Genomic DNA, 16347 nt, shown 5'->3' with positions numbered 1-16347 from the left:
TATGAATGTCTTTTAATCGTTAAGGGTTTTAAATGAAATAAAAATAAAAAATTTAAAGTAACAAAATGTTTTCTTTTTTTATGAAAAAAAAATACATAACACACACAGTTATTGAGAATAAAACTAATAAACCACAACGGTATGATAAAATGCCACCAGATTTTATATAATTATAATAATAATAACAAACAAAATAAAATAAAATCACCATAAGAAGAGAAAAATGGTAGAAAAACACAAAATAATAACATTATTTTAGGTAACAATTTTTTGTTGTAAAATGCAAATAAATAGTAATAAATAAACTAACAATGTACATTTCTTTAGAGTAGGTACCTTAACTATACCAGCCTATTAATATAACTATACAAATACCCAAAACTATACAAAACGCACATTTTTATTTATATATTAAGTAAGTTATTATTGTATGTGAAATAATTAATAAAAAACAATGTCATTATGTTTTAATTTATTTTTTTCACTGCTGAACACTGTTCTTCTTGTTGTTCATTTATAGTAAAAGTCATCTGTTGGTCACCTGGGTCTTCATCGGCTATTTCTAATTTTTCAGTCTCGAAAGTTACTAAAAATATAAAAAAAACAATATTTAAAAACCAATTAGTTAAAATGTTTAATTTTGTGAAATTTAACAAAATTATTGAACAATCTAATATTTAATTTAATTTGTATTTAATAATTATTTTTATTTTCATTAATATGATATGCCAATTTGAAATTATATTTTTATCGTTTAGTGTGACATTCCTTCTCTAAAAGTATTTCTAATAGTAAATCAATAAACATAATTCTAAATATAATAACAATAGAATCATTGAAAATAGATTGGAAGTTAATTCTTCACAGTCATATTATTATATTATACATTATACTTTATCAATTAAAACTTTGAACAAAAGCCTAATTCATGTGTTTGTATCAATATACATGGACAATAAAAGCAGATTTTATTTAAAAATAGTAATACATTGAGCGAGTTATCAAATTTAAGTTTTTTCAAGATGTTTAAAAACCTTATCAAATAAACACTAAATTGAAAAAAAATATTAAAAAGTTAATTAATTACTTTTATCTGGTTCTTCTTGTGGTTCATCAATCTCACACAGTTTGTCAAGATCAGTATTTGTTTGATTAACTACAGCATCTGTATTTTCATTCCTAATAAAAAATTAAAAAATGTATACCACATTTTAATAATAAAAATATATGTTCTATTTGACTTACGGTGCTTGGAGTTTGTTGACTTCAACAACAGGACCCCCACTGTATATCCTCCATAAGTATTCCCATTGAACTTCAGATACAGATACATAGTCAGTTTCTAAATAACAATAAAACAAATAAAATAAAATAAATAGGACTATTATGTTAACTATGTAAAATACCTAAAGTTTTGCCTTCTGATTTGTCAATCAACTTTGAGTTATCTATTGGCCCGGGTGGTTCACTTACAACACCATTTAAGAAAGATTCCCAACATTTGAACCAACTCATTGATATAGCATAATCGGCTAATCCATCCTAAACATAAAAATGAATATAAGTTTACATGAATACTGCAAGTCATTCACAAATCACAACTAATATTAAAATTTAAACATTTACTAACATAAATAGTCAATTATAATATTTACTTAGTTAGAATCTGATTACAAATTAATAATTATATAAATTATCAAACAATTAATAACTTTAAGATGACAATCCTACTGCATGTGTTATTATATCTTAAAAATGTGTAACATAGAAAAATTTACGTTAAGTGGAATCTAAAATTTGTTTCATTAGTTACTACTAAATAACATAATTTATATAAATTATTAGTAGTTAATATATTATTAGTGAGTTGACTCAAATTAAATTGTAAAGTTAAAATATTATCTTTTGATTGGTGTTGTTATGTTGTTTAAATTTGTAAGCAGGTTATGAAGATGTAAAATATTGTAAATTAATAATTAAAATACTGTAATGCATGTACAAATACAGATCAGGTATTTACCTTAAATTATAAAACAACTAACAACATTAAATTGGTTCTTCTAAACACAAATTTGCTAAGATGAACGTTTGTAAGACAAAATTAATAACCATAAAAAAACTGTTTTTTAAAATGTTATACATTACATGTGAACTTGATTCCTCTCTGAGTCGCGCAAAGTTTTTTGTTTCTGTCTCAGCTCTATTCCTGAGCATCATCTCAATATACTCAGCATAACAAACTTCACACCTTTGTAGCTGATTATTGGTGCACTTTGGTCCACCATCAAATCTAATAATTATTATAACATCATTAGTTCAACATTTATATTTTTTACTGATATTGTACTTACTTGCTGTGTAAATAATCCCAAATTTGTCCAGAAACCATGGTAGCATAATGATTAATTTGTGGCTCATGAGTCGGCTTTACTCTATTATGGTGGCACATAAAATCGTAATTATCTATAGGGCCCGGTTCAGCAAATGTATTAAACTTAGATAACCATCTAGTTGAAATAAAACATGCTTCCTGAGAACAGTTAGGCTGACTCTTGTTCACTTGAACTTGTCGCATTTGAGTTCTAATTCTATTGGTTAATGGACTATTTTTTCTAAAAAGTGTAAATAAATATTGTAATCAATTATCATCATAAAAAATATGTCACATCATACAAAATGTTTCATCATTGTTACAAGAAAAATTAATTAAATAAATTTACGATTATGTACTTACTTGTAGAAAAGAACGTAAGCTTCTGCATTTCGAACAATTTCAGCTGACACTAAAGTGACACACTGATCGTCAAATTCATACCATTGTTCATTTATTGGATTTAACGAATAACATGTGTAATGACCACCACTACCAATTGTACCGTGATGGCAAATAGCTGATACTAGTTTGTATGTTGTCACTTGAGATGTACAATCTACACAAGCCAAGTAAATTTATTTATTATGTTAAAACCGAATTTTAACAATAGCATAATATAGGTCTAAACATACCTTTATGAACATATGGCCGTAAATCTACTCCATCGATGGGAAATGTAACATATGAAGTTATTTTAGATGAAAACATCAGTTCATGTCTGAATCTTTTTAGATGTATGCACAAAACTTCAGGCAATTCAAGAAGTTTAGAAAACTTTATACCATTACGCAGCTTTTTGCATTTTTCACAGCTAAAAAATAATTAAATTAAAATAAAAGAATTTATAGTTTAATCTACTTTTCCATACCTATACATGTTATCACCTTTGAGTTCATCAGCACTGAAGAATGCTGCTAAACAATCATGTAAACCAACTGTTGGGCCCCAGAACCATCTATACATCATATCCCAAAACCAAAAGATCCAATTCTGAAAGAATAGAAATAATTTAATAACAATACAAATAGATACAACATTAGAAAATATTAAGATAATAAAATGTTAATACGTTTCAATTAACATAGAAAATAATGTTAATCAATATTAAAAATACAATTTTGAGCAATACTCAGATTACTTTAATAATATTAGGACTACTAGAAATGTAAATTATTCAAAATGTTCAGCATTGAATATATTCTAAGCCAGGGATGAGTAAACATTTTTAACAGAGGACCAAAAAGTATATAAAAATGTTGATCAAAATATGGCATTGAGTTTATATTTATTTTACAACATAAAATCATGGATTGTATTAAGTGTTATCAAAAGCTAAGTATGGAAAACAGACTGTAGTTTGCCTATTCGTGCAGTATACACAATATTGATTAAATTAGAAAACTATTAGACATAATTTAAAAAGAAAAATCACATTGTTAAACCAATATATTGTTTGATTTGCTCAGAAACTAAAATCAATAGTGTATATTATGATGCTTCTAATTAATAATATTAACTTGAATTACTTGTTGATTTGTGTATATGTCGGACAATTTATGTACTGAACACAAATTAGTTGAACTTTGGTGTAAAACAGTAACATGGTCACGAGTAGGTATGGGAAGAGATAAATCTTGGAAGGCTTCAACTCTTGAAGATACCTATAATGTAACACATAATTATTACATTATTTAACTATAAAAATGTAAATTAAATAATAAAAAAATAAAAAATTATTACAAAAGAAATTAAAGGATTATAGAGATAAAATGTACAATTTTTAAAATAAGATATAAAAAAATATGATTCATTTAACTATTATGAAATTAAATTAGTTAAATCTAAAAAATAAAACTATTAAATATTATAAATACATAATACATAATCAGTAATTATTACTCATATTTTTAGAATAATACACATGATCATTATACATGCGATAATAAAATAATCCAAAACTATATAATGAGAAATTACTATTCTCTATTAAATATTTACAAATAAATCTCATCAAATAAAGAAAATGATTTTTTAGTATTTTTGTTTAATTTTTACAAAAATACATATTCAGTCAAACAATATACATTTACATAATACATATTGAGCAATTATAACATAATATTTAGCTAAATATTATTACAAATTCATGGTCAAAGTGCACATCTCATTTTTACACACCAAAAGATTTTTAAAACAATTTGTAACACTTAATCAAAATGAATGCTTAACAAACAAATATACTTGAAATTATACAATTAAACTTTTTTTAAATTTGTTTACGTTATATAGAGTATTAATACATCATTAGCATTAATGAGTAGCAATTACAGATCAAGGATAATTTTATTTTAGTTATATTAATGAAATAAAGAATTTAAAATATTTCAAGTAGTAAGCACCATTAACAACCATTAATCTTAAAAACAGTGACATGATAAAATGCATTAAGAATATGGAGGCCATTTGATAAATTCAGTTAAATAAAGTATTAAGTAGGCATTTTGTAATTTATATAAATAAATTGCTTTCCTCTTTATAGAAATACCATTAAAATTATTGTATATTTAATAATGCTAGAAGGTGAAAATATTTATAAAGAACTTACCCGATTGCAGGTTAAACATTGAACTGAACTTAGAAGCTTTCCATCAAATATTTCCGAGATTATACTGTTGTATTTAACATGATATTTTTTATTTTTCTGACACAATGTTATTTTATTTCCATGGTTCATTTTAGCAAACAAATGACGTTCTAGTTTTTTGGTCAAATTTATTCGCTCTGATGTCTCTTCAGATAAAGAACTGCGTTCACTTACACCAGAATCACAAGTTTCATATTCATCTACACCCTCAGAACTACTATCAGCATTTGTCAAAGACTTGAGTTCATCATCATTATCTGAGCATTCATCTTTATCTTCTTCCGGAATAGCTAAATGATTTTGTTCTATACTCTGTTTTCTTGAAGTACCTAAAAAAAATTAATAATAACTAAGTTATATACCTATAATATGTTATAATTTAATTTCTGGATTATGGTCAAAAATACCTTTATATGAATGTCTCCTAGATGGAACAATTTCAAGTTCTGGTTCTTTTAACTCTTCATGTAACTGATCCATAAAACACCTTAAGAACTCTTGTGTGTCATGTTGATGAAATCCTCTGAACATTGGGTATGCCTACAACCGAAAATGGTAATTATTTTTAATTATAAAAAAACACAAATAATATTAGATTTAACTTACATTTCGCATTGTATAAAGAATTGACGTAGGAGTGACATAGCCAGGACGTTTGGTGTGCCATATTTCTTGAATAAGGCGATGATAAGCTTTGGATAGACTAAAAGGTTTGTCTGATTGGTGACAAGGGTATTCAGGAAAACAAGTTAGAAAGTAATCTGTTAATGGTGGCGTATTGGATAAAGCTTGGAGTGCAGCATTCATATAACATGTGTTGCCAATGTTTTGTAGACCAGTAAGACCTTTAAAAGTTACATCAAAATAAATGCCAATGAAATAAAATTACCTATATAATGTTTAGCAATTAAATTAAGTTGCTAATTTAATACATAAACAACAGTTTGAATTAACTACCCGTGGGCTTATGGTCTTTAGTCAGTCTATATTCATCATCACTGTCTTCATCAGCAGATTCACCACTGTTATTTGCTGCTGCAGTATTACGACAAAATTCTATCGAACAATTGGAACCACGGCGTACTCCATTTAATGATCTTGTATTATTTTCAATGTTACATTCTTTAACACATAAATAACAGCACAAGCGCATAGAAGGAAGACTAAGATGCAAACAGTGAGTTTTGTTGTCCTACAAATCAAATCATGCTCATGTTATACAATTATTTAATTTGTTAGATAATTAACAAAAAAAAAAAATGTTTGGTACTTTGAAATGAAGATAGCTGTGATCGCACCCTCCATCGTAACAGAACGCCTGCAAACAATCTGGACTTATGCAAAACCATACTTCAGGCTTTCTTGATTTACATACACAGCAAGTCAGGGTACCGGTGTGCTAAAATAGAATGTACATCGGTATTAGCAAAAATGCTAACCTGATTAAGAAAAGGTTGATAAAAGAATACATACATGTTGTAAAAATTCAGCACATTTTTCAATGGACGACAAATGATGTACGGTGAAGTGTGAACAATCCTCCATCTTTGGTTACTTAACGGGCACTATTGAATACTTAAAATCATATACAATCCCTTCACGATCTGCAGACATAAGAAACGCTGTAATTATAACAATGGACGATAATGACTAACGAGTAAGTAATTAACGAGTTTTTAGATTTTAAACGGATGATGTATGGGGCGGTGAACACACGCAACGATTTGGGGTTCGAGCCGCTTGGTATACCCAAAAGTTTAGTACCGACTAAAAGCGTGTCAATACAACAGTTGGGCGAAAGAAAATCAAAAATCAAAATACAAAACCACAAACCGGGAAATTTTGTCCAAGTGGTCGACCGTGACACCAAGAGTAGCTATCAGCATCAGCTAAACACTAATATCGTAGCGGATTATCATTGGCTCGACGTTTTATCCGTAAAAAAATGAAATTGTTAACAAACTTCATTAGGCTTAAGCACTACATAGTACGCCTGCGCCCTGCCGGAGTCGGCAGAACTCGGGATATCGGAAATGTTAAAAAAATAAAAACAAACCGATCGATAAGAGCTAGGGATACTCGATTGGTAAAGTTTTTGAAAAATATCACGGTAAAAAAGCAAGATGGGAGTATAATATGCGTGATAAGTAGTCACAACTGCACGAACAATTTTATTAAAAATTGTATTGTGCAATATGCGCTTGCAAGATTGTAAATACTTTTATTTTTTAATGATATTAATTAATTAATATAATAGGTAGATGTTATTACGATAGTACTGCGTGATTAAATGCGAACGCGAAGTCTTTATAGTTATTTCCAGTTTCCACCAGATATCAGACACCAGTTCACCTTCACAGTACTGCCGTGTGCATAGCGAAAAATTATGTTCTCAATCGCGTATTGGGTTAAGACATTTTGTACGATATGTACCGCCACGGTCTTGGGAGGTACCACAGTTATAGATAGTAATAAATATAATACATTATATTCATTATAATATTCACAGTTTAGGATATACCTAAACGTCTTAAACCGTTAAAAATAAACGTATTAGCTATATTTGGTACTATTCTACTTTGGTTCAATTTTCCCATGTAATACTCATTGTCTTATTATTTATTACGTAAATTCCGAATTATTTTCGCAGTAATCGTAGTATCTACTTATAACCGGGGTAATAATAACTAATAAATATAAATGACGGTTGTCATCGATAGGAATACAGGATCGAATTAGGTACTGTAATGGACCTCATATATATTTTTATATTAATATCTGTAAAATGTATTGTTAGTCACTGACATTCAATGACTTTGCTATAATCCAAATTATAAGAAAGCGTAAGCATCGATCATAGGTCAATACGAATAGAACAACAACTTTGATAGTGTTTGGACGAACATAACAAGGTGACTCCGTACACTGCGGATGCATAAATAGGAAAGCGTTAAGCATATGTGGGTAGTTGAATTCCAGAGACGTACCAAGCACGTACTTATGTATTTTTCCAGTTAACATTGTATTAAGTAATAAAAGTTTAGTAATACTTATTTGGTGTACTATATTACACCTTACATTCAATTTCGACTATTTCGAGTGCTGAAGCGGACACGTTACAACAGTACGATAGATTATTGTTTTTTGGGGTAAATCATAGATTATTCGTAATCATTGAAATATATTTATTGATCAATAATAAATTAATAAATATGTAATAAATAATTCAGTTTGGTGTGCTCTAACTAATAAATACTTTTTAATCAGATTTCGAATACAAATTCTGATTTTGATAATTAATATTTATCTAAATACCTTTTTTTTTATTGTAATTAATACAAGTATTTACAACCTGTTATTAAAAACAGTAAGTAATTATGATATAAGTAAAAATTGTACAGCACATAAATAACTTGTAGAGGGAGTTGCTCATTAACAACAACTCGGAATAATTTTTTTTTTTTTTTGTTATTTAAGTATATTTCTGAACCAATTCCGTTTTATACAACGTTTAACATTACCTAGGAGACATAAAGAGGACATATTGTGTGTATGAAGGGATTAGAGTGGTTTATTAATTTGGCGTGGAAGTGGAATCGCTTATAATTAACTATTATGCAAGTTCGTTGAAGGTGGACTTTTTAAGATATTTATGAAAAGATTGATTAATAATATACCAAAACCTTTTTTACAAAATTATTTTTGGCCCCTTTTGATATAATATTATCACACTGATCATCGATAAATCAATGCTCTATAATATGTAAATATAAGATTAAATAATTTAATATTAACAAATTCAATGTCTACAATATTCTTGCCATAAAAATATGTTGTTGACGGCTATATTATAAATTTATAAATCATAATAAAACCTATAATTGTTTATGATTTTTATATTGTTTAATATTATAACTAAAATAGTAGGTCTTTGCTAGATGTTTTTCATCAATAGCATCCAACACAAACTGTCTAATAGAATTAAGATATATAAACAATTATTAATGAGTTAATATAAATAATTTAATATTATACAAAACAATATTGTAACTATTAAATGCAAAGCGAGAACATTATAATAGACCGTACCATATTGCTGTAACAAAATTACTTTTCGCAAAATATCACTACAAGTGTCGAGTCGGAATTGGTGACCTTAAACAGGCGTGCTTGTTCCAGTAGGTAACTGACTAAGTAGGAAATTAAATAATTATCATATATATGATCATTAATGTGAAACATATATATGATATACACACTACAGGAGATATGGTAAGTATAGTGAATTATCATGAATTATACGTTCACAAATGTCTATTAATTAAAACATACCATGTCATGGTTTTATTATTCAACAATAATATTATGCCCATTGTTTTATTTTATCAGAAATTATTGGCTGTTTTTAAAGTGGGGCGAATTTACATTTACATAATTACATAACAACGAATTTTCAAAAGTGTTAGTAAAACAAGCAGTTAGTATTAATAATGATATTGATAATAATTTTAGGTCTGTTTGATTTTATTACAACTAAAATATTGACATTATAAATAAAAAAGTTGTAAAAATATAACTATTATAAAATTTAAATATTTAGTAACATATGATAATGCATTACTATTTACTACAATTCGTTTTTAAAATACAACCTTCTAAACATAAAGTATTCGTGATGAAATATATATATATATTACATAATTTAAATAAATGTTTTCAACTTTTTTACACAATATATTATATTATATACATGAGTAAACAACAAACGTGTCTAAAATATAAAAAAATGTATGCATACTTAACTAATTAACTATGAGACTTTCAGTACATTAAAACTTCCTTTTTATGTAATAAAAGTAACTATATATATAGTTTAACTTTCCTATAATCTATAACTGCTGTTTTAATAAACGCGTGATAATTTTTAAAAATGTATTACATAAGAGATCGAATTTAAAAATATTTGAAAAAAATTGTCACTTTATTGGACAGTAGATTTTTTTTCAAAAAAGTTTTTTTACTTAAACTTAAATAAGTTAATATACAATATATAACTAAAACATCATGATATAATAAATACTAGATAAAAAATTATTTAAATTACCACGATAGAAGTTTAGATATTGATACAATAATATAGTGAGTATAAAACCATGGTTTTTTTTTTTTTTTTTTTTTTAATGTAATTGTATTATAATGTTTAGTAGTTATAGCTAATTAATAATAACTGTAAATAGTAAATAATTGAATGTTTTAATTTTAAAATTGGTCTTAAGGGTTAGGTGCAGAAGTCATCATAATATGAAGTAATCAATTATGTACTTTTTGTGGCTTGTAGTTTTCTTAAACTTATAATAATAAATAAAATAAAGTAATTATATATTATCTTTTAAAGCATTATAAAATATTAAAAATAAATTCTGAAAGACATTGCGTAGAAATTTAAATTATCCAGACAAATTAGGATCTAATAAGTAAAAATAAATAGATACATTTATTTGATAGTGTTATTTATTATTTATTGTGTTTCCTGATTTTCTTTACTGCCTTAATATATAAGTTTGACAGTTATATTTGTTTTGTAATATATACTCTATCCAGCGAGAGAACTCGCCGCAAACCGACCGAAATCAGTTTTTCTGCGCATTCCCCAATGACACCCAGCCATAAGTGAACCAGTTTTGATAGCATGTTGATACAGCCGCACGGGGGTTGCTCAGAATTGGTACGTTCTCTTGCTGAACAGACTAGACATATTAGACGGCGCTTTGAGTAGGCAATTTAAGGCTACTTATCATTTAATTCAATGTAATATCATATCATAATTATTCATAATATAATAGGTAATAAACTAATAAATAATAATAATTGAATTTTGAATACTAATATTTATAATCGATAGTTATAAGTACCTTCTATATATACTATAATATTAATATAAATTATATAGTTATTAGTCGCAAGCTCTTTTTGTCATACCAATTAGTCTCCTATATACATTTAAAATTAAATTGTTTTTTAAATACTTTAGTTAGTAAAATTAATGATGGCTACTTAACCTATGACTCATTTAGTATAAAAGTTTCCCCCCCCCTAAAAAAATAATGTACCTACTTTATAAATGTAAATTTATACTTATGGTTAATACTTAGGAGTCTCTAAAAACAAAAAAAATTACCTTAAAAATAATATCTGGACAATTCGTAGTTTTATCAGTCAACTTACAGTTTATGGTTCAAATCCATAAAATTCATGAAATGTACAGTCAATCAAATAATACTTATTTTAGGTTTTTTTAGAAATTCCCCGTTTAGTTTCACATTTAACATATATAAAACTGTTTTCTTACCTTTTAAATAATTTAACCAGGTATGGCACGTTATCGCGGTCGCATTATACATTATAATAGATGTTGACCTAACTGTTGTAAATATGCTAGTTTTTTATTTTAAATAAATGGCTTGATATTCAATTATGAATTACACGATTACAGAGAACAATTATACTACATTTATTGTAAATGTATACTTATATATGAAAATTATTGACCGTCTTTCGACATATACTATATTTTAATTAATACAAATCTATTTTATGACTTAATTTTATAATATTTAATATTAATGTAATAAATAGAAACATAAATCAAAATGTATTACATACCGAAACATTTCTATTACATATTGATAAAAACTAAAAAGTACTTTTACAAAGATAGTGTTTGTGACGAATGACGAATCGTTTTAAATCCAGGCCGTATAGTGTATATTATAGCATAAAATAATATTAAAATATGACTCATATTATATCTGTATAATATATGATTAATATTTTATGGTTTGTATTATTTTCACTGTCTTGGGGATAGCTTCCAAACGATTAAAATTTCTCTTTTTCACTTGAAAGTTACTAATAATTACCTATGTACACCAGCAGGTACCTATTACTACTGTTCTTATAGTTCTATACTAATACTATTACTTATATAATATCTATTAGCTGAAGCGTTACCGCGGCTGGAGGGCGAAACGGCGACATTTCGTCGGAACGACTGTTCATCCCCGGTCCAGCGGTATAATCAGCTGACTGCCGCAGCAACAGCAGCTGTCGGCTTGATCAGCTGCAGCAGTCCGGCAGGCATGCCTGAAAAAGTAAACACTAAAACTAAACACAACGCGACGCGACACAACTGCAGTGAACAACACCAACACGACCTCGATCACGTCTACCCGGTACATAACAAATTATTGTACTATATTATTGTTGTCAAGTTGTTTGTTGTTGTTATTATTGCGTTGTTGCTGCCATCGACCATTGCGATTGCTTTGACGTCCGGGTCCCCGTCACTCCGTCAGTCCGTTTCCACCAGTAACTCAGTACATTGCCATTCGCACACACTGTTCGATAATCTGCACGTTCACCAGTCATCACTTAATTTTCGACCGCGTTAAATACTCGAATAGTACACGCCATCACTTTGTCCGCGTTGTTCAGTCCCCGACAATAATTGTCCGTAAATTGTTACTGCTGAACATCACTAATTTTTTGTCGCCATGGAAGACGAATCCAAACTCAAAGCCGGACATGCCCAAGCAGGTAATTATTATAGAACGCTTCCCGTCCACGTGTCCCGTCCCGTCTCTCGTTTCATGCGTTTTCATAAATTCCGTTTTTGATATTCTTCGCAGTAAAAGCCGGCGGCATGCGCATCGTGCAGCACAAGAACATCAATCCGAACGTCGACAAGAACTCCGCCGCCGATGAAGCCAACTCGGTGTTGAAAGTCTCGACAAGGTAAATACCGTGGTGATAAATTTTTGGTCGGAAAGAGTAAAAAAAAAAAAACAGAGACTAAAAGATAATTTGTTATAATACCTACTAATCTATTTACGTCTTTTACGATTGCAGTCTTATGAGTGCTATTACATATTATATTGTGATTGTTTAGTTGTCTTCTTCAAACAGTTAAGCGTTAAGCGTGTTTGGACACGTTTAAGATATTTTTATTTTTTTTCTTAAATAATAAACTTGTCTACGTCGTAACTTTAAAATAACCATTAACAACGTATAATATGTTAACAAAATCACGTGGTTTTACTATTTTACCCTATAATAATATTAAACTTTCTGCGCGATATTTGTCGGGTTGTCATTAATTGTTTTCGATGTCCATGCTATCTTTGTTTTCTTATTCGTTATTTTTATCCATGCTCGTTGCAGTCCGCCCAAGCAGTCTGTGGTGCCGGTGCACGCTCACAACGATTATCCAACTCAGGCCGTCCAGAAAACTCACGACAAGCCGATGCCCAGCCATGAGATGAGACAGCACACGAGCACGAAGCCGACCATCCACCAGCCACGCAAATGAACTCCGCAGCGCCGACACGCACACAAGACTGGGTTCGGGGCTATACGTCGTTCGACGTGTTCCCGGATTATTCTTAATCTTTATTAAATATTATTACAACTCTAAGCACATTCGAAACTAAATCGATTTTTATCCATAAGGCTTAAGTTAAGGCCATAAGTTTTTGCATTTATATTATAATAATTTTTCATCTTCTCCTACCTATGACATTTCTCGTCTTATCCATTCCATTACAATATAATATTATTTTATATCTATTTTTATATATGTATAACCGTTATTGCATTTTGGAATGTTTATTTGGCGTCGTGTTCGGAAATTAATGGGCTGTATACAGATTGCGATTACGTTTCAAATAATTAAATCCAGATAATAAATCGATTGATTTTATTTTTATTATGAATAAAGTATTTTTTTTTTTTGTAATTCGTTGTTATATTTTATAGTTATCTTACTATTTAATTGGTTTTTTGTCGGTTGATGGAAAAAGGAAAACTATTGTAATATCTCGACGAAATTAAAAACAGTAAAAATGTGCGACAGCCGCCATACTACAAAATGGCGTTCAACAGGTCACGAGCCATAGGAACATGAAACGAGTAAACGACGAACCTTGTCATTCCCTGACTGAATTGATCAATGATTCTAAATTTGTAACGGTGGGTACCTAACAACTTAAATTTTGTGAGTCCCTAATGACTCAAAACATTAAAAAAGATGAAAGTACGATCTTTAATCGTCATGTTCAACGTTATTACGGTTGTATAATAATGATGGTAATATATTATAGTATAATTATTTTACGAACATTATAAATTGTAATGTAATGACGTAGCGTGTTATAGGTGGTTGTTCTGGCATAGCGGCTACGCCGTGTGTATTATTATTATATAATATTCAAATATAAATGTTCATAATATTATGAAAACAAATGCATAACTACAATACAATCGTAAAACTGAAGCTTGGTCATATTATTTATACCAGGGGCGACCAAACTTTTTTTAGCCGTGATCTAAAAATATATTCATTTTTGAGGTTCGACCTCCATAAAAAAGTTTTTATACTTAACATTTATCGATAATGTTGTTAACTACCACCATGATTAATTTTTGTGTGCGTAGCCTAAAAATAAATTCTAACGAACGATTTTGAAATCATTTGCGATCGACCGTTTGACCGCCCCTGATGTATACAAATAAATTAGAAAAATATAAAATCCAGAAATCGGTTGTGGATAAAACTATTAGACGAAATAAAATAATTTAAAAATCTGTGAGTTGAGTTCGCTATGTATAGTAATTAGTAGATTTCAAATGTACCCTATAAATGAGTATGTAAATCGTAAATGTGATATCGGAAGTGTTAAATCATTCGAAAAACGATTCCGAGCGATGACGATTTGTCAGTCTTTATTTCTAAAGATATTTTATTATATATTTAAATTACATGTATAAGTAATTTAAGTAATTCATTTTTCTATCAGTATAATGTTACCGTATGGGTTGATCCTTTAATTTTTTTTTAAATCATTGCATATTATATCATTTTAACCGAAAATAAAAGTGTTACCCCTATCCAAAATCCTGGTAACAGAATAGTACTAGTTCAACTAACATGCGACTTAGAAAATGTGAAATTATTTTTAGAAACTCGTGTATTTGATGTATCCTAGTAAGAGGTAATAACTAGTTTTATGATTTTGATTTATAATTATTATTTTAGTAGTAACACTAATGCGTACAACTTTGTGTCTGAAATCAAATTTTATCCACGTGATTGCATGTTGCCTGTTTATTTCGTATTCTATAAGGTGAAATTGTTTATAATAATATAATACTATAATTTATAATCTTTATATTATAAAATAATCAAACTTCGCATCGAGACATTTTGCCTTATTGTTTATAGATTTTCTGAAAAGAATAGAAAAACTGGTCAAAAAAGCAAAAATAATCAAAAAAACTGGAAATAAGCATATTTTTAAAAATTTGATAAAAAAAGCCCTTTCAAATTTCATAATTGAACGTGTTGTAACATAACATACACTTCCATAGCACTCTGCTTGCAGCTACATTTTAAGTCAATCCATAAAAATAAGCAAATGCTTTAAGTCCTGAGCCCTGGTTATAACTTATAATAATATAATATTGTACCTAACTAACCAAGAATCAAGATAGACGCTGATTAATAGAACTTTTAGGTAATACTGATATAGCTAATAAAAAATATATAATATATTTTTTTTTATCATTCTATTTAACAAATACCTATAGGTAACAAAACAATATTGCTTAATAGTTGTGCCATAATGTGATGTAAAAAATCCGGATTAATGAATATCTGGAAGATCCAAAATTTAAAATCTAAATTATCCTAAAAATTCAAATTTTCACATTTAAATAAGGTTAAATTTACATTGCAAAAACGTATTAAAATCGATTATATAATATTCTCGTCGATAAATAGATAATTGCATAAGATAAAATTATATAATTTTACTAATATTTTTGAACAAAACAATTATTATTCAATTTAGTCTTACCGACTTAAATAAAGCACAGTTTAAAACATGTAAATTAAATAACAAATATATAAATTTCAAATAATTAACCAACAAATTTAAAATATTCGGATTTTATCCGTTATATGGTTCGGATTTGGATATTTCGATTATTCGAATACTGAATAGTATAATTGAAATCCGGATATTAATGACCACAATGGCATAATACCTCTTTTTGTAATATTGAAAAATGGGAACTTTTTATGCTCTTAATTACTTTTTAATGTATGAGACCATGAGCCACAAAGGACAACAAATAGGTATTGGATCGCTGATATAGCTAGATGATGGAGCGAAAAATGCGCCAGAGAATTCCGGATGTAAGATAGGCCAATAGGCCACGAATTAATAGATTTATCTTAATTTATGATGTTGGCATAGCGCATAAAGTTCCA

General features: G+C 28.2%; 2 protein-coding genes across 4 annotated transcripts; one reads left to right on the top strand and one right to left on the bottom strand.

Annotated features, from left to right (window-relative positions):
- Positions 1-53: 53 nt before the first annotated feature.
- On the bottom strand, positions 54-7312 carry LOC113550246 (ubiquitin carboxyl-terminal hydrolase 33-like). Of its 3 annotated transcripts, none has more exons than XM_026951975.1 (17): positions 6852-7312; positions 6492-6640; positions 6289-6417; positions 5976-6210; positions 5625-5863; positions 5426-5558; positions 4980-5347; positions 3901-4035; positions 3243-3364; positions 3007-3185; positions 2735-2930; positions 2352-2612; positions 2146-2290; positions 1407-1542; positions 1246-1342; positions 1088-1179; positions 468-586 (listed from the first exon to the last, which is right to left on the bottom strand). In XM_026951975.1, the coding sequence occupies exons 2-17, from the start codon at positions 6561-6563 to the stop codon at positions 468-470; spliced, it is 2658 nt and encodes an 885-aa protein (XP_026807776.1). In that variant the 5' UTR covers positions 6564-6640; positions 6852-7312. The 3 variants fall into 3 exon arrangements, with proteins under 3 accessions (XP_026807775.1, XP_026807776.1, XP_026807774.1); XM_026951973.1 differs by having other exon boundaries at positions 6492-6622; XM_026951974.1 differs by lacking the exon at positions 6852-7312 and having other exon boundaries at positions 54-586; positions 6492-6563.
- Positions 7313-12226: 4914 nt separating this feature from the next.
- LOC113547818 (death-associated protein 1) lies at positions 12227-13782 on the top strand. Its single transcript, XM_026948335.1, has 3 exons — positions 12227-12614; positions 12707-12812; positions 13239-13782. The coding sequence occupies exons 1-3, from the start codon at positions 12572-12574 to the stop codon at positions 13384-13386; spliced, it is 297 nt and encodes a 98-aa protein (XP_026804136.1). The 5' UTR covers positions 12227-12571; the 3' UTR covers positions 13387-13782.
- The last annotated feature ends 2565 nt before the right edge of the window (positions 13783-16347 follow it).

The sequence above is a fragment of the Rhopalosiphum maidis genome, chromosome 4 (assembly GCF_003676215.2).
Source record: "Rhopalosiphum maidis isolate BTI-1 chromosome 4, ASM367621v3, whole genome shotgun sequence".
NCBI lineage: Eukaryota > Metazoa > Arthropoda > Insecta > Hemiptera > Aphididae > Rhopalosiphum > Rhopalosiphum maidis.
Note: the sequence above shows the minus strand (reverse complement) of the source record. Positions and strands in the feature narration are given on the sequence as shown.